This window comes from Nuphar pumila, chromosome 3, assembly GCF_984573655.1.
Source record: "Nuphar pumila chromosome 3, dmNupPumi1.hap1.1, whole genome shotgun sequence".
In the NCBI taxonomy this organism is placed as follows: domain Eukaryota; kingdom Viridiplantae; phylum Streptophyta; class Magnoliopsida; order Nymphaeales; family Nymphaeaceae; genus Nuphar; species Nuphar pumila.
The window spans coordinates 140030191-140055147 of record NC_143251.1 but is presented as its reverse complement, the minus strand read 5'-3'; the positions used below and the strand labels follow the sequence as shown (position 1 = coordinate 140055147).

General features: G+C 35.8%; 1 protein-coding gene across 3 annotated transcripts; it reads right to left on the bottom strand.

Annotated features, from left to right (window-relative positions):
- Nucleotides 1–887: 887 nt before the first annotated feature.
- Nucleotides 888–24639, bottom strand: RBP-DR1 (RNA-binding protein-defense related 1). 3 transcript variants are annotated; one of them, XM_090000315.1, is made up of 10 exons: nt 24208–24639; nt 22204–22286; nt 20822–20873; nt 20597–20722; nt 20402–20481; nt 11065–11247; nt 1926–2031; nt 1686–1829; nt 1426–1587; nt 888–1342 (listed from the first exon to the last, which is right to left on the bottom strand). In XM_090000315.1, the coding sequence occupies exons 1-10, from the start codon at nt 24377–24379 to the stop codon at nt 1215–1217; spliced, it is 1236 nt and encodes a 411-aa protein (XP_089856441.1). In that variant the 5' UTR covers nt 24380–24639; the 3' UTR covers nt 888–1214. The 3 variants fall into 3 exon arrangements, with proteins under 3 accessions (XP_089856441.1, XP_089856442.1, XP_089856443.1); XM_090000316.1 differs by having other exon boundaries at nt 1426–1569; XM_090000317.1 differs by lacking the exon at nt 22204–22286 and having other exon boundaries at nt 24208–24573.
- Nucleotides 24640–24957: the final 318 nt, after the last annotated feature.

The following is a 24957-nucleotide window of genomic DNA, read 5'->3' as shown; positions in this document are numbered from 1 at the left end:
TTCAGACATTGTGATAATGCAAAAGGAGTTTCAGTATGCACACATGAAAAATAGACAAATTAACTTTAATGAAATTCATGAAAACCTTCAAATCTTCAACTGCCAATTCATGCTTGTTTTAAGAACGTTATAGAAATAGAGTGTCGACCTGCATCTTATCTACAATTACGAACCTGATTTTTTAAATGGGAACAGAAGAAAAATCCTAAAGTAGCTCACGAGACAACAACCTAAAACCTGCAACAAGCAACAGTCAGAGAATTAGAACAAAGTGGACGGCATAGGGATGCATTATGGTGAATATAACCACACACTAAGACTGCCTGAATAACAAAGCAAAACTGAAGCTCAGACATCACACAGTTACTGCCATGTATTAAAAAATCACTTTTAAAGAATGTCAGACCAACAAAAAAGGTCACATACAAAAACCAGACAAAGAAGAGTGACAAGAAGCACAACGGGTACACGGTACCTGAACTCTCACTGCGCACAGATAAGAGTCTTCACCAGATGCAACATCATTAAGAAAGCACTTCAGACAACTCTGGACTTTTAATTCTGAAACACTGATTTAAGAACAGCTTGGATAGAAACACCTGTGCATACTGAACATATACAACAGCTTTGCAGATAACAACAATAATGAAAATGAGATACAGAGGTTATCAAGAGAAACAGGAAAAAAATCTCTCTCCAGAACATCACAAGCCCAAAAAACATAGACCGCCAAAATTTCCATGCAAGTTAAATGTCTCATCTAACGAGATTGAAGAGAGAGAACACGACTGCAAGTCAATCAAAGGTGCAACTGAGATGACTAGACCTTTCCTTGCTTATTCATCAGAAAAGAAAATATCCAAATGAATTATGAATTCTCCAGCATGTTGCCACAAATAAAGCATGTGGAACACAAATCATCCACTAAAATGAATTGAATGATCAATGGTCATAGTCTACAAATACAAACCTCCAGGTGCAAATTGCACAAAAAATATAATATTTAAAAAATGATGTCAATCCCCATGAAAGAATTGCCAGATCCCACCTTCAGGACATGGTGGACTGGATTACATATAGAACCAAAAACCATCTGACATGGACACATAACAGCTGAGAATGTGAAGTTGGATCCAGATACCAACTTCATCAGGAATTGGAACATGGTGTAAAATGGATCTCCTTGGTCCTTTCAGTGGTCATTTCTTTATACATCAGTAGTTCTTGTTTTGTTTGGTGTCCCTCTTTAGCTGTACCTTCAACTTCTTACCGCTTAATTGGCAACCATTCATCACATTGATAGCAGACTGTGCTGCTTCTGGTGAGTCATAACTAACAAAACCTACACAACAAGGGTTATTTATCATAAAAAAGAAACAATGAATTATGATCTACCTTATTCACCAAGATGAAAAGTCTGTTTACCAAAACATTTGCTAACACCAGTTACTTTATCAATAAAGACTTTAGCACTCAAAACTGGACCAAATTGCTGGAAAGCATTTGCAAGCTCCTGATCACCAAATTCTTGAGGAATGTGATAAATAAAAAGATTTGCTCCAGGAGGACCTGTTTCATAAAAAGATACTATATTAGATTCAGTTAGTAGTTAGTACTGAAATGATCATCAAAGACACCTTTTACAGAGATGAAGAGAATACCCATGTGAAACCTCTTTCACTAACCTTCAACCTGTACAGAGGAGCTTGTACTGATATTCACAGGGGAAGAATTAGTTTTAACTAGTCCAGGTTGTACCGAGCCAGGCTGACCAGTTAACGGTCTCTGAACCATCATTCCACCAGGATATGCCAAAGGATATTGAAGACCTAGCACACCAAAAAGATCCATCCATTACTGCCTTATATCTAGCAGCAAAAAAATTATGACGCATCATATTCATATGTTAAAAAGCAGCACGATACCACGCAATGCAGCTCCTTGATTGACAGCTGGAACAATGTTGTGAAAGCCATGTTGGTTTTGCAATGATGGCAAGGGATATTGCAAAAGCCCGTAAGTCCCAGGTGCCTACTTTACAGAGTAACATAAAATTAATATTAATGGAAAACATTTGGTTGTTCTGGCTTTCACAGAGAAAGCAAAAAGGCATGACCTTCTCAAATTGCATAGAACCATGATAACACTATGTTCATGTTTACAAACATGCTTGATTTATTTTATAAGTTTTATCCATCGTCACAGATATAGGTGATATTTTGAAAATAAAGTGATATTAAAAAGGAAATATATCATAATATTTTCAAAAACATTGACAATTAAAACTATCATCATGAGTTCATGAACCTGTCATGCTATTTTCTTCTTTATCCCTTTACTTTTCAAAGTTTATGTGTTTTCTTTGAACTTTTAAAAAAAATCAGAACGATTGATTTTTTTAATTCATTATATTTATTCATTTTTTCAAATGTCAATTCTTTTGGAGGTAATAAAAATGTTGAGATAAAGGCTCTTGATCTCATGACTATAGGTGAAAGATTAAAGGGGGAGAATGAGGGGGGGATGTTTTGGCCATCAAAACACCATTTTGAAAAAAGGAAATGGTGTTTGGATGTCATGGCTTTTGAAAATGAGGGTATTGAACTGCTTTAAACCTCCAAAAAAAAGTTTTCAAAACTAATTTTAGAAATGATGGTAAGTTATTAGGAGGCCCTCCCCTTTCTACCTTCTTTTCAATGGCCCTTTCCCTTTCTTCTCAAACTCCAAAGTAAGAGCAATGATGTATAACAGATTTCTATGACTTCATTACACAATGGAACCTAACAAGCATCTCTAAGAATGGCCTCAATCTCTTATTCAAAGAACTAGCAAAAACCATAAATGTAGAACCCAACCCAATTCTTAGAACAAGACATATCACTTAATGTAAAGATTTCAAGGAAAATTTGCATGCATTGCTTAGTGAAGAACTCGATATGAGAAGCAACATAACAATAAGAACTAGGTCAAGGCGCAATAAGTATCAGCATTTACTAAATTCTGATCATGATCTCTGGCTAGGAATTATGAGGAATATCAGCCCACGACAAACCAATCAAATATGTACCTATATGAAAGAAACCTGACCTAGTAGAAAAATGAACTCATGACAACTACAAGAAATACCAAACACTTTCCTGTTTGCCAGCTAAGAACAGGTGAGAGAAGAAAACCAAACCATTGAATTACCCTTCCATTTTATCAGTCATCTTTATTGACCATCTCTTTTCCATTGATCATGCATAATTTTTGCATTTTATTCATACTATTTTATGCATGATCCAATGAAAAATTGCATTCAAAACTCATTCTTATCAGTGTTTTTGAGAAACTGCTTTAAATTGAAAATAAAGAAAAAAATCGCATATTTCAAGTTCTTCCCTATGTTTTTCAGTGTTTAGTTTTGTTTAGAACTTTTTAATTCTTAGTCTAATTAGTTTAGAAGTGTTTAATTGGTATTTCATTCGGTTTAAAAGAGTCTTTTTTGTGAAACATGTTTTTTCAGAAGTAATATTTTGAAATTTTTGAAAATTAATTTGAGTTTTTTTGAAAAACAATTGTAACCTAATTTTTTTAGTATAAATAGTATGTTTTCAGCCATGGAACACATTTTTTCCTTTTGAAAAAACGCAGGACTCTTCTCCCTCTTATCTTCTTTTCCTCCTCCTTCTCGTTCCAATCGGTTCTCCCTCGTTCTCTTCCTTTCTCTCCCATTTTCGTCTGGCTTCTAACCTTTTTCTAGCGCCGATTCTTTTTACCCCCTCTCGACGGAGGCACGTGCAGCTCAAAGGTAAGACCACTTCTTATCAACCCCTCCGTCGAAAACGGATCGGAAAGTATGTTTCTTCTCCCCCGTCTCTTTGTAGTTTTAGTTCCTCCATACATACATCATATCATTACATATAGTTTATTTGATCATTTCATATTTAGTGCATATAGATTAGATTAGTTTTATTTTTAATATCTGAAAATATAAAAAGAAAAAAGATATAAAATAGTTTAGTGTTTCTATTTTTCTCGATTTGCGTGTCGAGTTAGATAGTAGTATTTTTTTTATATCGTTAATTCGTAATTTTAAATTCATGTCAGCTGTTGTTTTAATCAGAATTAATTAGTTACTTTCATTATACATAAATTAGTTTAATTAAAATTTAGTTTAGATTTAATCATGTTAGCCGATTAGGGTTTCTTGTTTTAGTTTCGATTCTTTTCAATATTAGATTGTTAGATTTTATTTTTTTTATGCATGTATTTACGTTCATTAGGTGAATTTATATTTAGTTAGATCACATTCTTATATTGGTTTAGTAAATTCAATTATGTTAATTAGTTTTTACTTAAATTATTATCAATCTAGATAATCGATAGTTAAAGTATATTAGAATAATTAGATTTTTTTAGTCAGCCGATTTTAATAGAGCATATGATTTGCTGTTCTTTATCAGTTATTCATGTTATTTTAATTCCAGCATGTATTTCGTTTATTTAATTTAGAAAATAGTGTCAATCATAATTAGCTTTTTTTTAATTAGATTTTTTTTTATTTTTAGCCAATTTTTGTTCTTTCTTAGTTATCATTTTTTTTAGTGTAGAATATTTCGTTAATCACGTTTTTCTTAGAGTAATTCTTAATTAATTTTAGTTAGTTCAGATCAGAGTCAATTCACGTTAACCACTTTAGATTTTTTTTATCATGCATTTTTAGTTAAATGAGTAGATAACCGATTTTTGCTTATTTGATTTGATTATTGAATAGCTTAGGTTAATTTTTACTTTACAGTTTTATTGATTAATTCTGAAAATTCGGACCACATATAGCTCTTGTTGGATTCATTTAGTCTTTTTTTGTCTTTTAGTTAATGTGTTCTTAGCAGTGTTGTTAAAAACGCGCCTCAAGGCGCAAAAAGCGCGCCTCGCCTCAAGGCGAGGGGCTTTATGCCTTGAGGCGCAAGGGTAAAGCGCAAAACCTTTGAGGCGCACGCCTCGAGGCGAGGCGCACCTCAGGAAGAGGCGTATACGCCTCAATGCATTTGGTCAAATGAGGGTCAAAACCCTCATTTGACCAAAAGTTAGGGTTTAAATAAACGCCCCGACTCTAATGAGGGTGAAAACCCTCATTTTTTTCTTACGCCTGTTTTTTTTCTCACAACAGTCACACTCTCTCGGCTCTCACACAGTGGCGGAGCCAGAAGTTTTTCGTTGGGTGGGCAGACTTCGGGTGGTGATGATCGATCTCTATCGATGGCGCAATGGCTCGAAGCCTTCGTGGTGGTGAAGATCGAGATCGAAAGCCTGTTGCATACTCACGCAGGGTGTTTGATCTCGCAGTACGCCCAAAAAGATATGCAGATTCCTATTTTTTTTAGCCATATATGTTATGTCAGAAAATCTTGATCTACGAATCATGCAGATGTGAGTGATTCATAGACCATAGTTGTCTGGTCTGCAGCAGTCGATCTAGTAGTTTGGGAGAGCGCAGTTGGTCCTCAATCTGCCTCGCATTATCGGCTAGATGAAGCCAGCGTGAGCACTTCGTTAAAAAAAAACTCTGATTTAGTGCGATGGAGCGTCAGCAACCTGTGTACATCACGCTGCAGATCATCGCTGATCTGCAGCCCTGTGCATAACGAAAAAATTGATACAGTCGTGGTTTGCAATGAATCAATTTGATATACACTCGTAGATTTGCTCAGATCTGAACACCCTGCACAAAACGTAAATTTTTTTATTTCTTGTTTTGGGTCGGTAGCATATCGGCACCAGCATGGATCAGATCACTGCGAGTCTAGATCTGTTGATCGTTGACATTCAGCATAAGTATTGAAAATAATTTTTCTCCTATACGCTGACCTGCAGATTCAGCATGATCAACGGTGAAGTTATTGATTATTAGCTTTAGGTGTGTGCTGCAGTATATAGTTAGGTTAATCATTTTTTTTTCTTCATTTCTGCAGATTCTTGTTAGTTTCTTGATAGGTAAGTTTCATATTTATTTTCTAAGTAGCCAGATTTGTTAGGGAATGCTAGAAACTTACTGGAGGTAATTGCTACAACTTGAGGGGCTTAAGTCCACCCATGCAACACACAAAGCTCCAGTTGAGTGCTACCGGAAGAATTTCAAGGATGACCAAAACATGAAAGACACATTTGGGTATAATATCTGAGATTAGAGAACTTAGCGACTTTGAAATGATATTCACACAATTGATCACAAATATATTTACACAAACACCACATCTACTTCACTGTCTTGCTCATCTAAGTAATCGAACTTTCTTGAAGTACAACCAACAGCAGTTTTGCATCAACAAGAATACACGACCCTGACCCTTTCCCTTTACCCACTCAGTGTCCAAAGAAACAACAAAAATAAAAAGGAAAGAATTAGTAAACTTGGACAAAAAAACAGCAGTTGTTGCTTCATCAATAAAGCATTTCTTATTTATTTATAATTTTAGATAATTTTTATAGTTTTTTTTTAAGTTTTAATACAAAAAAAATTTGAGGCTTACGCTTTGCGCCTCGAGGCTTACGCCTCGCCTCAAATTTTGGCGGAGCGCCTCGCTACGCCTCAACGCTTTTCACAACACTGGTTCTTAGTTTGTTTCATTAGTTATTTTCTTTCTTGTTAATTAGTTGATTAATTTGTTTAGTTTGTTTTCATTTAGTTACATTGATTTTTAGTATTAAGTAGTTAGTTTGATTGTTAGTTTCATAATTGGTTAGCAGTTGATTAGTTGCTTAATTGTTAGTTAGTTAGTTTTGTTATTTTGTTGTAGTTGTTACATGTAGTTAGTTTGTTATAGGTTGCTTAGATTTTTGTTTTTGTGATTTTTTTTAATTGACATTGAATTTTTATCTAGTTCATCTGTGTTTTTTTCTTGTTTTGTGTTTGTGTTTTGCAGGGAAGCAGCTAAACGTGCGGTGAGCCCTCAAACGAGTCCCCGAAGATCCATCTGAGGTCCCCAAAAGGCTCCTTTGAGCCCCTCAGAGAGCCCTCGAAAGAAAGAAAACCAGCTAAAGCATAGAAGAAGAAAGGAAGGACTAGAAGCTCAAGCACTGAAGACCCTGTTTTCTTTTCTTTTAGATTAGGATTATTTATTTTATTAATTTGAATTTGTAAAAGGCTTGTAACTAATTGTTAGTTTAACCTCCGCAAAGGGTCGTACTCTCAATTGATTAGTTAATTAATATTTTTTATTTTTCAAGGCAATAAAGAGTAGATTTCTGTGAAATACAAAGTTTTCTCCTGTTCCCTGAGTTCGACTCGGATCTCACCCTAGTGTGAGCCGGTTTTTATTATTTGGTGTCTAGCTTGCATAAATCGTTTTCATCAAAAATATCTTTTAAAAATCTATTTCATAAAACTTACACTAGCCATCATTAAATGAATTGCAAACTAACCACAGCCTCTGCACCATAGAATGCATTGCAATCTATGTAACATAGATATAGTTGTAGATATGGGGTTGCAGCCAATTTAATGAAGTTTTCCAAACAACTAGCATACAAGGGAAATGGATTTTCCACATGATATAGACTGTAAATAACCAACCTTGTGTATAAAAAAAGAGGAAAAGAAAACAAAGAAAGGATATGTAGGCATACAGGTCACACCCCACACCCTAATGCAGCACTAAAGCATTGATGCGGCCAAACGTGCCCATCCCTGTGGCCTTCTCAACACTCCCTTACCACAAAAGACTGGAGGAAATGAGAGAGGGAAAGAGAGAATCAATGTGAGCCCATCACACAAAACAAGTGTGCCACGATCCTTTAACAAAAGGAAAACCCCTCCCGTGGAATACCATGCCTCTCCATTGCTTCAGGAGGTAGCACTCGGCCTAGGGCAAACATCCATTTTTTTTTGTGACAATAGTCAATAATTTGTTTTCTTCAACATTGACAATGCCTATCAACACTTCCTAGAAACAATTGGCAAGTTGCCTCCAGTTAGAAAAACAAATACAAAGTTGAGGAAACACAAAGTATCAGCATAAACTAATAATTATGATATCTAGCAAAGTCACATTTGACACATAAGGCCATTGGAATAGAATGATCTTTGGAAAGGAAACCCAACTAGTGGAAGAACTATATCACAATCAGGTACAAAAGGCTAGGACTGGTCCTTCCCTTTATCAGACAAGGACAAGCGCTATCTGATACATTTTATATTTATCATTGCAGTTAAATTTGACACCATCATGTACACTGAAACTATTTTTAGTATATGATTAAATTATTATGATATTTTAGCTTAAAACATGCATCAAAGTACATAAGTTGTACAATTAACCATGGCTTGCAGAAATACCCATCAAGATGACTATTGATATTTTCTTGATATTCCATGCCGGAATGGATTGTAAACTAACAGTTATTTTCTTGATATTCCATGCCGGAATGGATTGTAAACTAACATGTTACTGAATGCAAGTAAATTGCACATTACAGGCAAGGTATGAAAAGCCAACTATTGGTTATACCACTCCTCAATAAAGATGATGATGACATTTGACATTCAGAACACAATAAAATCAGAAATTGTTCCTTTGGAAAAGCTAGGAATTACAACCTTGTCTTCAAATAAAATTGAAAAAAAAATCCACAAAAAATCAAAAAAGGTCTGAAACTCAAGATTCAATTAAGAAGAAGGGTAAAGCTAGATACATCTGTGGTAATTAGGTTATCAAAGCTTCAAATGAAAGTGCCTGTTGAGATATACAATGGAGAGAGAAAGTTTTCAGAACTTTTTAGAAGTATTTTGAAAAAATGAAAAACAACTGTATTACCCCTAAGAATAATGTTATTTCACAGAATAGCCGCAAGATATCACAATATTCCTCAAATACGGACCCACTCGATTTTCGTTGAATATGAGGACATTTCTGATGATTTTAAACAGTGAAACTCACCATTTCAGAGAAACTGAGATTCACCTATACAGTTTTAGCGAAACTAAGATTTGCCTATACAGTTTTTGTGAAACTCACCATTTCAGCAAAACTCAATCTTTGATTTGCTTATAACATCGAAACATTGAAACTCAGTTTAGTTGTCACAAAACTAACAAATCTTAGTTGTGAGACCTTTTTTCACTACTACTTTTTTTCTTTCACTTCACCCCCATCATCCCCATTACCACCACCACCATCACTACCACCACTTCTCCACCATTATCACCACCACTGCCATTACCACCACCACCACAATCACTATTTCCATCACCACTACCATCACCATTACCACCACCATTATCACCACTACCATCACCATCACCACCATCCATCACACCATTACCACCACTAACAAGGTTGGCAAACTCGTTGAGTCAACTCGGTTGGCTCGGTGCCTCGTTCTGAAATAGGTACCAAATGAGTCACTAATTGAGAATGACTCATTTTATTTTTCCTAAACTCACCGTCAACTTGGGCTAGACCGGCCAACTCAGCCTAAACCGTTCGAGTTGAGACATCTAATGAATCTAGTTTTTAAAAGTTTTTTTTAGAAGGAAACCAATAAGAAGTAAAGATTATAAATCTGCTTATTTAGTTCTTCTTTATTATCATTAATGCTTAGGTTTTTCCCGTCATGCAACTTTGATAAGAGGGCAAGCACGGCCAACATTGAGTCTTCGTTGAATGGAATATTAATTGAGTGTTAAACAGTTGAGGTTGGACTTCAGACTTTTGGCCTTCCATTGCAGCTCTCTCTCTCTCTCTCTCTCTCTCTCTCTCTCTCTCTCTCTCTCTCTCTCTCTCTCTCTCGGCAGTATGAACTCTAATTACCTAATATGATGATCTCTTTTATTTTTCATATATTCTCTTCATTTATAGGATATTTTAGAATTCAGATGCATTTTATTTGCTATTCTATTGCAACTGAGTTTCGCTATTCTATTGCAACCGAGTTTCACTAAAACTTATAGGTGAAACTCAGTTTTGTTGGCAGTTGAGTTTTGCTGAAATATTGAGTTTTGCTAAAACTGTATAGGCGAATCTCAGTTTGGCTAGCGATGAGTTTCGCTGAAATGGTGAGTTTCGCTAAAATAGTATATAGGTGAATCTCAGTTTCGCTGAAATGATGAGTTTCGTTGTTTCATGTTTTAGCAAAAGGGTAAAATCGTCAGCAATGCCCCCATATTCAACAAAAATTGAGCGGGTGGGTATTCGAGGAATATTGCGATATCTTGCAGCTATTTTATGAAAACACATTATTCTTAGGGGTAGTACGATCATTTCCCATTGAAAAAAAAAATAAGAACTCAGAAATGATGATTTGAATGGTTGGCATCACCCTATAAGGCTTTGGTGCCATAACAACAAAGACAATATGTAAGAAAAAAGAGAGTTATCTGACATAATACTTAGGCTAAGAAGCTTATATACATAAAACAATACATAAAGACAGAAGTGCAAACTTCCCTTGAAATGAATAAATGCAAGCCGCACTAGGGAAAAAAATAGATGCAAAAGATGGAGATGATTGTGGATTTATAAATAGTTAGACAAAGTGTTTTGAAGGCCCCGTCTTAGTAGAAGATTCATTTGATAATAAAACTGTCAAAAAGTAATTCCTTGTTTGTTTATCAAACAACTATGCATCCACTTCCATTGTCACTGCTAAGCAAGATTACTCGTATTTCACTCACATACAGCAATAATGAATGAATTACAAGCTCTCATCAAAAGACATAGAAGGAAATTAACAAAGGTGACAGAAGCATTCTGCTCCTGTATGCCCATGACTAATAAACTACTACAACAACCCTCATCTGGCCTTTAGAGTTAAGTCACCTGACCAGCAATCATATCATTCCTGTCTTTTTTTTTCTTTCTCTAATAATAGGTTATATAAGTAGACCAGCAACCCAATACCCAAGGGAAAATTATTCCATCTGTTAAAAATTAACATCTGTGGGATTAACATGTGTGGGACGAGTATTTGTACATGGTGCCAAGTACACATGCTGATATCGAAGAAAAGGCCCCTAAGGTTAAAAATTATGTGATGCACCACCTAGCATAGAGACACTAAAAGAAAACAATCAAGGAATCAAACCTGATAACCGTATCCATTATATGGAGGCATATAGCCCACTGGCATGGCCCCAAAAATTGATGTCTGTTGTGTTGAAGCAGGTACTGGCATATTAGGAGGCTGAGACTGAGCTTTTTGAGCCTTCCGAGCCTGCCTTTCCTTTTCAGTATCGGCCCACTTTACAACTAAAGGCACACTGGAGCCCTGCAAGAAAAACAGGCAGAGAACATGGTAATGAGATGGAACGTATTGCAATTTTTGTAATTCTTGAGTCCAATAAATTAAAGCAACATGAAGAATAAACCCAAAAAGAAAAACTCATCAGTTACCCAGGTCCCAGACTTCTAAGCTCCAAAAAGAATTAGTTTGTAATTGAATGTATAAAACAGAGGAAAGCATCATTCACTGAATTAACACCATGTGAACCCCCTAGATGTTCAACATTTTTGTCTCTACATATTGGATACCCAACTAAGATCCAACCTAATCACACCCCATTGTCAGAGTAGATTTGCTTACTGAAGGTTTTCTCCAATACTGAACCAAATGGTAAAACAATTAGAAAGACCTCTTTACAACAACTAGGTTATACAAACCAGAACATGGTGTTATTTTTGTAATCAACAATTCTTTTATTGAACTACAATTTGATGTGGTTTTATTCTTATAATCTGTAATTCTTTTATTAATCTATAATTTGTTGTGGTTTTACTCATGTAATATGTAATTCTTTTATTAATTTGAAATTTCTTGTGGTTTTGTTCTTGTAATTTTTTGTGGTTTTACTATTGTCATATGCAATTTTTTGCAGCTTTGTTCTTGCAATTTGTCGTGGTTTTATTCACGTAATCTGTAATTCTTTATTAATTTGTAATTCATCATAGTTTTTTTATTGTAATTTGTTGTGGTTTTAAATTGTAAATTGCTATGTTTTTACTCTAGTAATTTCTTGTGCTAGCTGCTACGTTGTATGCATGTGCTTATTTATAATTGTATATTGCAATGGCAGTTGCTGTATGTGTGCATGTATGTGTATATTGTATACTTTCATTCACGTGTGTGTATATTGTATACTTTCATTCATGTGTGTGTGTGTGTGCGCGCGCGTGAATGAGAGAGAAAAAGAGTATTATATACATTTCTATGACATTTTGGATCAACTATGATGTTTTAGATCGACTTGAATGTTAACTTAATATCAGCAACTAAAGTTTTAATCAATGTTGTTAAAAAAGTGCCTCAAGGTGCAAAAGGCGCGCCTCGCCCCAAGGCGAGGCCGCTTTCGCCTTGAGGTGCTAAAAAAAGGGCAAATTGCCTAAGGCATATGCCTCATTCGCTATGAGACGTATGCCTCAGGGCGAGGCACACCCCTGTTAACCCCCCATTTGACCCAATTTTAGGGAAAAAATAAGGAAGCCCCAACCCTAATTAGGGTCGGGCCTCCTTACTTTTCTCTCTTGCTTGACTCTCCCTCTCAGTCTCTCTCGCTCGCTTGTCTCTCCCTTTCAGTCTCCCTCTCGCTCGTCTCTCCATCTCCCTCTGTCTCCCCCCCCCCCTCTCTCTCTCTCTCTCTCTCTCTCTCTCTCTCTCTCTCTCTCTCTCTCTCGTCCCTTTCGCTTTGAGGTGCTAAAAAAAGGGCAAATTGCCTAAGGCATGCACCACATTCGCTATGAGACGTATGCCTCAGGGCAAGGCACACCCCTGTTAACCCCCCATTTGACCCAATTTTAGGGGAAAAATAAGGAAGCCCCAACCCTAATTAGGGTCGGGCCTCCTTACTTTTATCTCTCGCTTGACTCTCCCTCTCAATCTCTCTCGCTCGCTTGTCTCTCCCTTTCAGTCTCCCTCTCGCTCGTCTCTCCATCTCCCTCTGTCTCTCCCCCCCACCCTCTCTCTCTCTCTCTCTCTCTCTCTCTCTCTCTCTCTCTCTCTCTCTCTCTCTCTCTCTCGGTCTCTCTCGCTATCCCTCTCTTGCTCTGTCTCTCTTTGTATCTCACTCTCCCCCTCTCTCTCACTTAGTCTCTCCCTATCTTTCTCAGTCTCTCTCTACCAAGAAGAAGGTTGCTCTCTCTCTCTCTCTTTGCTGATAGGTAGTCTCTGTTTTTGTTCGGTTTTTTTTGTATTTCTTTTATGTTAGTTTTTTTTTAATATTAGCCACAATTTTTTTATTTGTGCCAAGTGCCAACACAAGGAGTAAGAAGAAGAAGATTGTTCTCTTCCTCTCCCTCTCCTTCTCTCTCTTTGCGGATAGGTATGGTTCTTTTTTTTTTTATTCGGTTTTTATGTTAGTCATTATTTTTTTAATGTTAGCTTTTTTTATTTCTACCAAGTACCAACATTGATTTTTTACTCCCTTGAAATGCATTTTTTTGAGATCAATCATGAATAATAGCAACATGCAACACTTTCATATGTTTTTTCCAGTATGAGAAACCCATCTTCTAAATGGAATTGTGAACTAATGTAAGTTAATCACCTTTCAGTAGATGCACGTGAATTCCTGTCTTTGATCCTTTATCATAAAACTGTAGATTTTACTTTTACTGATGTTGAGATTTGCTACTGCCTAAGAAAAAATAACAATAATAATAATAATAATAATAATACAACCATCAGAATAACAATATAAAATAGTAGAATATACAACCATCAGAAATAAAAACTAAAAACAAATACTTAAAATATACAAAAAAGATATTCATATTCTCTTCAAACTTTCTCTGGCATGGTTTAGGTTGTGGGTTCTATTTAGTATGGAGACCATGAATTTTATCATGTTTCTTTTTTATCAGCCATAATTTTAAATGCAATGCCATGTTACATGATTATGGCATTTTCAAATTCAAAGTGTTATACAAATCTGATTTGATCACTTGTTTGTGTAATATATGGTGATTCTCATTGATTATGAATTTGGATTCATTGGATTATAATCATTATATAAAGCATTGGCTCAATTTTTTTTTTGTTATCTACCTCTATATTTGTGTTTTTATATGTAATTGTAATTGATTTCTTGTTTTCATAATGCTTTATTTATGCTTTATATGTAAATTATAATTGATTCTTTGTTTGTAAAACTCTGAGTTTTTATAGTCTTTTATGGTTTTTTGCACTTGAACAATGGGAAGAGACGTAGAATGAGATCATGGAAGTAAAGTTTCAAAACCCACAAAATCTCAAACTCGTAAGACATGTAATTTGCAATTATTGTAAAAAAAACTACACGTGGCATTTCAAGGTTGAAACATCACTTAGCTAGGATAAAACATGGTGTAAGTGCATGCCAAGATGTGTTCCACCTAAAGTGAAAAGGTTTAGAAGTGAGTAGGAGTGTTTATTTTGGTTCAGCATCATCAACGGTTGATAATGTGTATGTCAGTGGATCAAGCAATATGGCAAAAACAAACACAGCTGGACACATGGACCAATTTATAAACAAAGAAGCACGACCAACTACAATTAATAATGTGTTCAAAAGGGACGAGAGAAAATTTGTATGTCGTGCCATTGAGAGATTTTTTATGCCAATGGCTTATCATTTAATCTTTGCAACAATTCATATCTTGGTCCAATGCTAGAAGTTGTTGCAAATTATGGGCGAGGGTTCAAACCACCTTCTTACCACGAGATCGCGACCTAGATTTTGAAGGACAAGGCAGATTCAAATCATGAAATATTAAAAGAGTTCAAGAAAGAATGACCCAAAGTTGATTGCAGCATTATGGCAAATGGTTGGACATATGGAAAGAGAGGAAAGTTAATTAATTTTCTTGTGATCAGCTTATTAGGGACAATCTTTTTAAAGTTTGTTGACATCAGTGAGATGAAAAAACTGCTAAAAATTTATGGAAGTTGTTTGAAGAAGTTGTTAATGAAGTTTGTGAAGAGAATATGGTGCAATTTATTACAGATAATGTACCAAATTATGTGAAAGTCGAGAATAAGTTAATAACAGGTAAAACATTTTTTTGGACACTATGTGCAGCGCATTGCTTAGATTTGATGTTAGAAGATATTGAAAAAATATCAATTTATAAAGCTACAATACAAAAGGCACAGATGCCCACCGTGAATCGGTGTGGCTCAAACTTTTTATTATTCTCAACAAGTCTCAATAATCAAGGGAAAAACAACCAATAGTAAATGAATGAAAGGAAAACAGATTGCAAGTAACAAAGAATAAGCAAAAGACAAACAGAAATGACGGCTGAAACTTTTAAAAAGATCTTCCCCCTACGCAACCCTAGGAGAGGGCCTTTTAAAGGCTATTACTAGACCCAGGTCGCGGGTTCAGGCTTGGACCCGAACTGCGATCCGGGTCAACTTCCATCTGTTGCTGGCTCTGTGACGTGCGAACTCCACCACGCCTGGAGTAGGTGCGCAGGGGTACCTCCCTGCGTCGCAGCTCCGTACCTGCAAGGGGGTCATACACGTGAAGCCGGTCATCTACCCTTTGTGGCGGATTGGGTGGCACGATGGGCCCAATCGGGTCCTGCCCTGCATCAAAATTACAAGATATATCTATAGTCATGCATTGATACTAAACTTGATGAAAAAGTTCACAAAAAAGACAAAACTTCTACACCCAGCAGTAACTCATTTTACCACATCATATCTCACGCTTTATAGTATCAGATGTTAGAAGAAAAAGTTGAAGTCGATGTTTTTATCTTTAGATTTTAGGTCATCTAATTATAATAAAAAGCTCGATGCTAAGAGCATTGCTCATATTGAGCTTAATGAGCATAAGTTTTGGGTTGCCATATCATATGCAATTAAAGCTACACTGTCTTTCGTGAAAGTGTTGTGTTTAGTGGATGCAGATAAGCCTACCATGGGATTTTTGTACGAGGCAATGGATAGAGCAAAAGAGAAAATTGCTTCAAATCTTAATAATGTTGAAAGAAAATATAAATCTATTTGGGACATTATTGATAGACGATGATAGACTTGCAACTCCATAAGCCTTTGCATGCAACATGCAACTACTTATTATTTAAATCGTCAATTTCATTATGTTGACAACTTCAACCCAAATGGAGAAGTTATGAGTGGTTTTTATGATTGTGTTGAAAAATTGGTTTTTGATGCAAATGTTCGGTTGAAAATTACAACACAAATTGATGCATTTAAAAAGGCAAAGAGGTTGTTTGGTAGAGAGGCAGTTGTTACAGTAAGGAAACTAAAAAGTCTTTATAAGTTTGCAATTATGCAACTTTTTGTTAATTATGATATTTTGAATGTTTTAATTATTTTTTTATTATTTTATTTAAATATAGCTGATTGGTGGTCATTTGAGCACGAAAATCCTGAATTGATGAATTTTGCAATTCGAAATTGAGTTTGACATGTAGTGCATCAGGGTGTGAGAGAAATTGGAGTACCTTCTCATTGGTATGTCACTTTGTATTTTATTTTTTTAATACATTTTTATATGTTCAATTATTTTATAATTGATTATCAATGATTTGGAATTATAGGTGCATTCAAAACAGAGAAATAGATTTGAACAAGAGAAGATGAATGCACTAGTTTTTGTCATGTACAATATCAAGTTAAGGGAGAGAAATATGAGGAATAAGGCTACCAAAGACCCTATGTGTTTATGGAGAAGGAAAATCCAATATTGTCTAGCGATCCCAATTGGTTGGAGGATCCATGGTTGGACTTGAAATTCAACATAAACGTCATTGAGCATGTGCCTATTGAAGAAGCGACTTCACATCATGTTTCAGAAAGTGGTTCTAGGCAAGACATGTCATCAAGAGCACTAGGTAAAACTATATTCTTTTTACCTTTCTATGAATATAAATGTATTTTTTAATTATATACAATAAGTATTTAATACAGAGTTACCAGTCGAGGAAGCGGGAGCGGGAAGCGAGGCACTTTCAAAAATGTAGGAAGCGGGGAAGCGTGGGACCACTTAGAAAAAAATTACGAACCATCTCGGAAGCGACCTAGGAAGCGAACTGGAAGCGAGGGGAAGCAAAAAAAATGAAAAAAATGGGAAAGCGAGGGAAAAGCGTAGGGGAAGCGTGCTTCCCATAAAAGGGAAGTGTGCTTTCCAAAAAAGGGGGACGCTTCCCCACGCGTTTCAGAAGCGCAACGTTTCGCGCTTCTGAAGTGCATGTCGGGGAAGCGCGCTTCCCTATACACCTAGGCACTTCTGGTAACTCTGATTTAATATATGATTTTTAAGAAAAAGAAGTGATTGAGAATGTGGAGGAAGAAAGTGCATATGATGAAGAGAGAGAATGAGGATGAAGAAGAACCTGTTTATATGGATTCCTCAGATGATGACATTAAAGGCTTAGATACTGATGATGACGAGACACAAGAAGAGCCTAGGCCCTAATTCATATCATAGGACTATGTGCATTTCTATATTTTTTGGATCCTTCATTTGTACTTGTAAATGTTGAAACATCCTCATTTTGGAGAGTTTTGGAGAAATACATTAACATTTGGTTGTAAAATTATTAGTGTTTATATGCATTTTTTGATGTTGACATGATGTTAAGAAATTTTATTATTAGAGATTTTATTACTTATTTTTATATTGAATGCTCATATTTTATTTCTTAGATACTGACAAAGATCAATTTATCGCATTAATGTTACTTTTACATGTTAATCTCACATTTTTTGATATTTATTTGATATTTTTTATTTCTTATTGGTTGTTGCTTCATCAATAAAGCATTTCTTCTATTTATTTGTATTTATTTGAGATGTTTTATTTCTTATTGGTTGTTGATTCATCAATAAAGCATTTCTTCTATTTATTTGTATTTTTAGATTTTTTTTAAAGTTTTTAAGTTAAAAAATTTAAAAATTTTGAGGCTTACACTTTACGCCTCGCTTTGGTTTTTGGTGGAGCGCCTCGCTACGCCTCAACGCTTTTCACAACATTGGTTTTAATTGTGTGTGTTCATTCATGGTTTTAGCAACCTATTGTAATTTTTTATTTTTTAACCTTTTTTTGGGTGTTGATTAGGACACCTAGTCCCACCGAAGCGCCAATTAAGCCTTTGAGGTTCTTGCGCCTAAGCATCAACTAGCATTTTTACTACGCAAGGCCTTACCCAAGACAAATTAGCTTTGAAATGCATCTGCTGCAACCAGAAAAATAATCCGACCCAAGTCTACCCAGCCCACACATATATCAAGCCTGACTGAGCAAAATACTCTCCCAATGGGGCAAGGCCTAGCACAGCCTGATCACATTGACCCCATCTTACGCCTTGGCCCCATACAACCTAAAAGCAGTCTAAACCTGATAAGAGCCAAGCTAGGCCAGTGGCGTGTCAGGACATCTCTCAAACACTAATACGCCCAACCCTGGATATCTACCCCTAATGGGTAAGAAATATTACTATTTTGTTTGTGTCCAAGGCTAAAGTTCATTCTTAGCCACAAAGTCCTCCTTATAAATATTAAAATTACTGAATCAGATATCCTGCATTCTATAAGAAAAGGAAGAGATCTAAAGAAGAGGAAGAGACGAGTTGGGAAATGTAACATCACGTTTTTCTCTCTTGGAAAAATAGTGAGTCTCTCTTTTTATATTATAAAAACTGTTACAATAGCAATGTTACAAAAATGCCCTGACACAAATAACAACTTACTAAAACATTAAAAGGGCAATATAGTAATGTGGGAAAAGGCATGTATATCTGTTACAAACACATTAAGTTGGATCTGGACAGATCACGTTCCAACACATTCTGCACAATATTAGCAATTAAAGGGTATCTATTAGACTACAACCAATATAGATAAATATATAGTTGTCATACTCAAGGTTGCCAGAATAGGAAGCGGAAGTGTGAAACAATTAATACGGGAAGCGAGAAGCGAGGCATTTAGAAATTTATAGGAATTAGGAAGCGATAAGCAAGAAATAAAAAAGAAAGCGATATGAGAATTGAATTTCACACAAATAAAAATTATTATTTTTAAATTTCATGATTTTTAGTGTAAAAAATATTTTTTTGTCAAAATTTAAAAATGATGACTACCAATGTGGATAAAGAACACCGGAAGTGAGTAGGAAACGTGAGAAAAAGCATATAAAAACATGAAATGAAGCATGGGAGAATATATAAAAAACATGAATGAAGTGTGTGGAAAGCATAGGAGAATCGAGATTCCCATCAAGTTTCGGAAGTGCGGTGTATTGCGCTTCCAAAGCAAGCTTCCGAGGAGCTCAATTCCCACCTATCGAAGAAGCTTTCGGTAACAGACTCAAATAACTCTCCAAATACTAGTGTCAAATGCCATAATTTGATTTGACAATGAAACAACCACTAGATCCGAGAGCCCAGTATCTCTTTTGTTATTCTCCTCCAACAACAAAGAAGTGAAACCACTTCTCCATCGCTGCTTCGATGAGACCTCACTTGAACTGGTTTAACCAACATTTTGTACCCCAATCAAATCTGAAGAATTCAAAGAACAGGAATCAAAACAGCTACCTGGTTACTATTTCACTATTATACTTGAAACACATTTATAGGAAGTGAAACTGTCAACTTTCTACATTATTAAGAAAGACACTAGTAATGAGAAGCCCTAATTGAATCATCCAAAATCAGGCTTCAATGCTGCAACAAGCATCAAAGCTAGAGTGGCGCTTGAAAACCCTCAAAAGATGGAAGCATTCTTTCCATAATGAGGATCATCCTCCAAACACTAGTTCTTGGTCCAAGAATCAAGGTGAACATAAAATCTACAGTTGAACGTATGGCTTCAACACATCATATCCTCTTGAACAAATCCAGAGATCCACTCGTAATAAGAAATTTAGCAAGTGTGGAGATGTATTTGCTGAGGCCTCCTGACCACCTGTTCAAGTTTGGAAATATATTGGTGCTGATGGCTTCCTAACTACCTGTTTGGTTGCAGAATCCCAACTCGACCAGATTGACTCTATTCCCTCTTCCATACAATAGATAATACATACATATATATATATAATGTATATATATATATATATAACAAGCATAATTGAAGTTACCTATTATTAAAACATCACGCCTGCATGTCCACGAATATACACCTGTTGTTGTAAATACATTCGGTCAATTTAATTTTCAGTGAAGGGACACCTACTGAACCATGAAGTACACTCTTTCCCTAGCAAATACAAGGATCTCATGACCAAGGCAAAGAGAGATAATTCCTTGAAAACTAAAAACCCTTTTAAGCCATCTAATGGATGAAGACAAATCCATTATAAGGAGTCACAAGTTAAGCATAAAGCCATAAACTAACGTTGTAGCAGGATTTATTCGACATAAACAATAAGATCATGAAATATGCTAATACATCTGCAGCTGCAAACCCAAACCTCCATCTTATGCTTCCCGTTGAGGGCCTCTATAGCTCCAACAGCTTGATCTTTTGTTTCATACTTCAAGAAAGCACACCCTGAAAGATGCAGTGAAATTAGAAACTAATAAACTAATATCAAAGCCCAAATAAGGTGAACTCTTCACATAAGAAATCAAAAGAAACATCTATAAAATCTGAAATAACAAAATACCTTTGCTTGTTTGTTGAGAACCCCTCAGAATTTGTAGATCTTTAATATTTCCATATTTTGAAAATAAAGCAGAAACCTCGGCCTCTGACACAGTCTTTGGAAGCATTCCAATGAAAAGCTTGTGTTCTATGTAGATAAGAATGCCATGTAACAGTCATGAAGCATGATCAACATGGGATATACATCCAAGACAAAATTGAACAATGTTGGTATGTGAAACCTTACCTAGTCTTTCCAATTCACCATCTGCATACTTCACTTGCATTGGACTGGAAGCCTGAAATAGAATGTGATCCTGAATCAAATATGAACAACTTCCAAACAAAAGAAAAGCTACTAAAACCTTAAGAATGGATAAGAGATAAAACAGAGACCCTAGAACAGAAGTAATGAGATGGATTATACAATGTTCAACAACTGGCAGTTTTCATGCACATGCATGTTGCTTATTTGTTATCATCAAATCCATGTGTGTATATCCGCAAATAGCGGGATCAGGAGGCATACATAAAAGTTCAGGAGCCCTAATTCATGGAACTATGCCAAGCTCATCCCACATCTCTATAAGAGAAAGAATCAGGTAATGGCAGTGATGAAGATAATATAAAAGAGACAAAAATCTTAAAATATGCTTAACAGCTCTGCAGTTTCAATCAAGTAAATCTCTTTCCTTTATTATTTGTTTTTCTTTTCCCTCAGATGTTTAGCATTAGACTTTAAAAAGAAGGAGAACAAAAAAGTGTCACTTCTTCTCTCCTTGGTTATCCTTTCTGTTTCACTTTTGTATTTTCTCCACATTCTTTGATAACTTACGGAAGTACTGACATAAATCATAGCCCAAAAACGTTGGGGGTTTTCTCATTGACTAAAACAAAGATGAACAAAAACCTAATGCATGCCATTGCAAAAATGCATTTGGCTTTCATCATTCTGTCCACATAGGCAATTACTTTGATAAGTAATCGAACCACATTTGTTCTTTGTTCTCAAATCATGATGTTTCTGATATATCTGTTTGGATATACATATCAACTACAATTATTAAAAGAAAATCTGATCCTATGAGCCAAAATACATCTCAATCTTATATGTTGAAAAAATATTATCATTGAAAAATAAGCTAAGAAGCATGAAACAAAGATAATGGCAGTTTAGGGAGCTTACCCATACATAGTTTTTTTTTTTTTTTGAAAGGCAAGCTGGGGTTCGGCAGACTCCTACCAGTTATACAACTATACCATTGGGTTTTGAACCTATAACATCCCAACACAAGGTGATGTGCACTAGCTGCTTCTACCAGACAAGCAGAACCCCGTTGGTTCACCCATACATAGTTGGTATGCATTCTATTATGCACTATATACATTTCAAGAATATAATAATTAGATACGTATATGTGTCTCATATTACCATTCTATCCTCATTTTGTGGTCATAAGTCTTACATTTGGATCTATGAGATAGATAAGCACCAACATAGTAAAATCAAAACCACTTCATCTACACTCATAACCTACATAGGTGATCAGTTGTAAAATGTGTGAACTGAAACATGCAGAAAAGTATCAACAACAAACAAAAATTTATATGGAAATTCAAGCAACCTACCCCTGGAAGTGTTCGCTTATTGTGACATGCATTAACTGCTTTGTCTGCTTCTTGTCTTGACGGACATATGGCAAAGCAGCATCCTGAAAGATAATGTAAAATATATTTCACAAACAGTACCACCAGCATCAGCTAAGGGTTAAGCAATATGCATAACAACCAGTGCAGAAGAGTAAATAAAACAAAAACCTTTGACACCAAAGGTTTTATGTTTTCTGTAGGATTAATAGAATGTCTTTAATATAACAAAAGTTTCTTCAGCATCTTCTGCATCAAGCAATATTTTATAGCCAAAATGTGCATATGATATCAATGAGTTCTATCTTACCTATTCGTGCATTTCCGAGTAGCACAGTCAGATTTTGCATTGTTTATTTAGTATACAAAACATTTCTTTATTCTAACAAATTTGGAGGTGGAAAGCCTTATTATCTATAAATGGGTGCAACCTGAACCATTCATTTTTATCCCTATTTAAAATATATCTAAATACTTAAATTTCTTAATTCAACACATGTAAATTAAGTGGACCATGATAAATCAATCCGCATGGTAAAAAAATCTTAATAATTCATGAATGATGAGTTATTACCCATTGATACCAACATTGTGGGGTGTGTGTGCGGGCGCCCATGTATATCATAGTCACCAAGTTTTAAATAGTGGTTTTCTCAAAAAGAAAGAAATAATCATTTTAGTAGTATTTTTCTTACAAACATATAAAGAGATAGTTAGAAAATTTTAAGATGTAAAGAAACTATATATATATAAGATTTTTTGGGATAATATCACGATATATATGTTATGGTGTTGATAATATTGCAGTATTTTCATTCTTTTTGCTGCAGTAGAAAATGTCAAAATTGCAATATTTTCAAAATATCAGCGACTATGATACACACATACATGCGCACTGATATTGTATTCTCAAGAATTCCAGCAAGGTTTCCCTCACAAGAAGCAAGATCTCTCAACACCTTTTTGAAAGAAATAATAAATAAGCTTTTTAAATATTGAAACTTGCATTCTTGGAGAAAATATCACGATATCATTGTTTTAAATGAAGGGACATTCTAATTTATCCCAATACTTTGCCCTTTTATTTTAAGAAGATTAAAAGCACAATAAGTTGAAAATATCATGATATTTGGCTACCGTAGTGTGTTTGTTAGGTCGAATATAGCTTTTAAGGTTTAGCCTTTTCCCCATAATTTTCTATAAAGACATCCTTAGGAAAGTAATTTTTCTAAGAAAGGACTCTTTAATTGCATCTTCCTTCCTAGTGTAGGAAGCAGCGCATTTATTGCTTCAAAATAAACAACAAATGAGCAAATAAAGTTCACCTAAGATTGAATTTGAGTAGGATGATGTTTAAGTTATCTTCAGTAAGCACTAAATGCAAATACTAAAACATTTAAAAGGGATCAAGGATCCTCAAGAAAATGAAGAATCCGAAAATCAAGCATAGACATCCAAAAAATAACTAAATGCTAGATCCAGATAGCTATAAACTTATGATGTGAAAAGAAACAAAAAAAAAATCTGCCTTCCCTCCTCCATAGTTCTGTAGCAAAATCTAAAAGACTGAATACAACACTTCCACAAAACCTCCAGCTCTCTACGCCTTCACAACTCTCTTCCTCAGAGATAAATCGAACAACTCAACGTGATCGTTTACCGAAAAACTCAAGAGATTTAAAGTTTATTCTTCCAATTTGTGCACAAGCGCACAAAAAAAAAACTCAAAATTGATCTCAATTGCCTTCCCTATACTAAAATATCCAAATCCACGCCTCAAACGAGCTCTAAAATCAATAAATTCAAAAGAATCTCACATAGTTCATTTTCAGAGATCTTGATCTCCGAATCTCCAGATCAAGCAACCGGAATCAAGAAAAAGAACAAAGGGGATGAAAGAAAAAAGAGAAAAAGAGATTCCGGATTCCGGAAGACCACAGGATTGAACGCAGAAACAGATCAGAGAGAGAGAGAGAAATGACTCACCGCGCGAGGCCTTGGTGACCTTGTCCTTGATGATATTGACCTCGTCGACGAGCGCGACCTCCTTGAACATGGCGAGCAGCTGCGCATCGGTCATGCTCTTCGGCACCTGCCCGACGAAGAGCTTCACGCTCTCGCCGGAGTCCGGAGATGATCCGCCCGGCCCCTCCGCCATCTCCTCCTCCTCCTCCGAATTTCCTCTCAGAGTCTCAAAGGAAAAGTAGAGATCGAGCGATAGAGATCCCTCCGTGCCTGCGATCAGATCGTCTCCTCCGTCGTCGCCTCCTTCCTCTTCCCCTGGTGATCATGAGAAGAGAAGACAACCCAACCTCTCTCTCCCTCCCTCGTTTTTACCCCTTCCTTTCCCAAAATCGCGATTTGCGGACGGCTTCTTCCTCCCTCGCTCCCTTCGTCCCTCTCTCTCTCTCTCCGCTTGAGAGATGATGGAAAGGAAGAAGCAAAAATATACCGCGGGCTCGCACGCAAGGTTTTGACCGAAGGAGCGCTCAGAGCTCCCCGTTTTTTTCAGTTCCCGAAAATACCCTCCTAAGCCGTTTGGCACCCCACAACTTCACGAAATAACGGAAACCTGTACCGGATTCGAATCAAATTACCAAAATACCCTTAACAGGAGTATTATCTTATCAATATTGATTGCCGCCGTCTGCGTTGGTGGTGGGGCCACTTTTAGATTCAATCAGCCCACGCCCGTAACGATGAGAGCTTGGGCTGGTGTAGCGGTTGGGTGATCCC

Bases quoted from the DNA above. Each gene is read 5' to 3' on its own strand.
- RBP-DR1 (XM_090000315.1), bottom strand. From the start codon at position 24,379: ATGGCGGAGGGGCCGGGCGGATCATCTCCGGACTCCGGCGAGAGCGTG. The intron at 20,874-22,203 runs GTAGGTTGCTTG...ATTCTATTTCAG, and splicing joins ATAAGCGAACACTTCCAGGG to GCTTCCAGTCCAATGCAAGT. The intron at 1,830-1,925 runs GTATCGTGCTGC...TTGGTGTGCTAG, and splicing joins TCAAGGAGCTGCATTGCGTG to GTCTTCAATATCCTTTGGCA.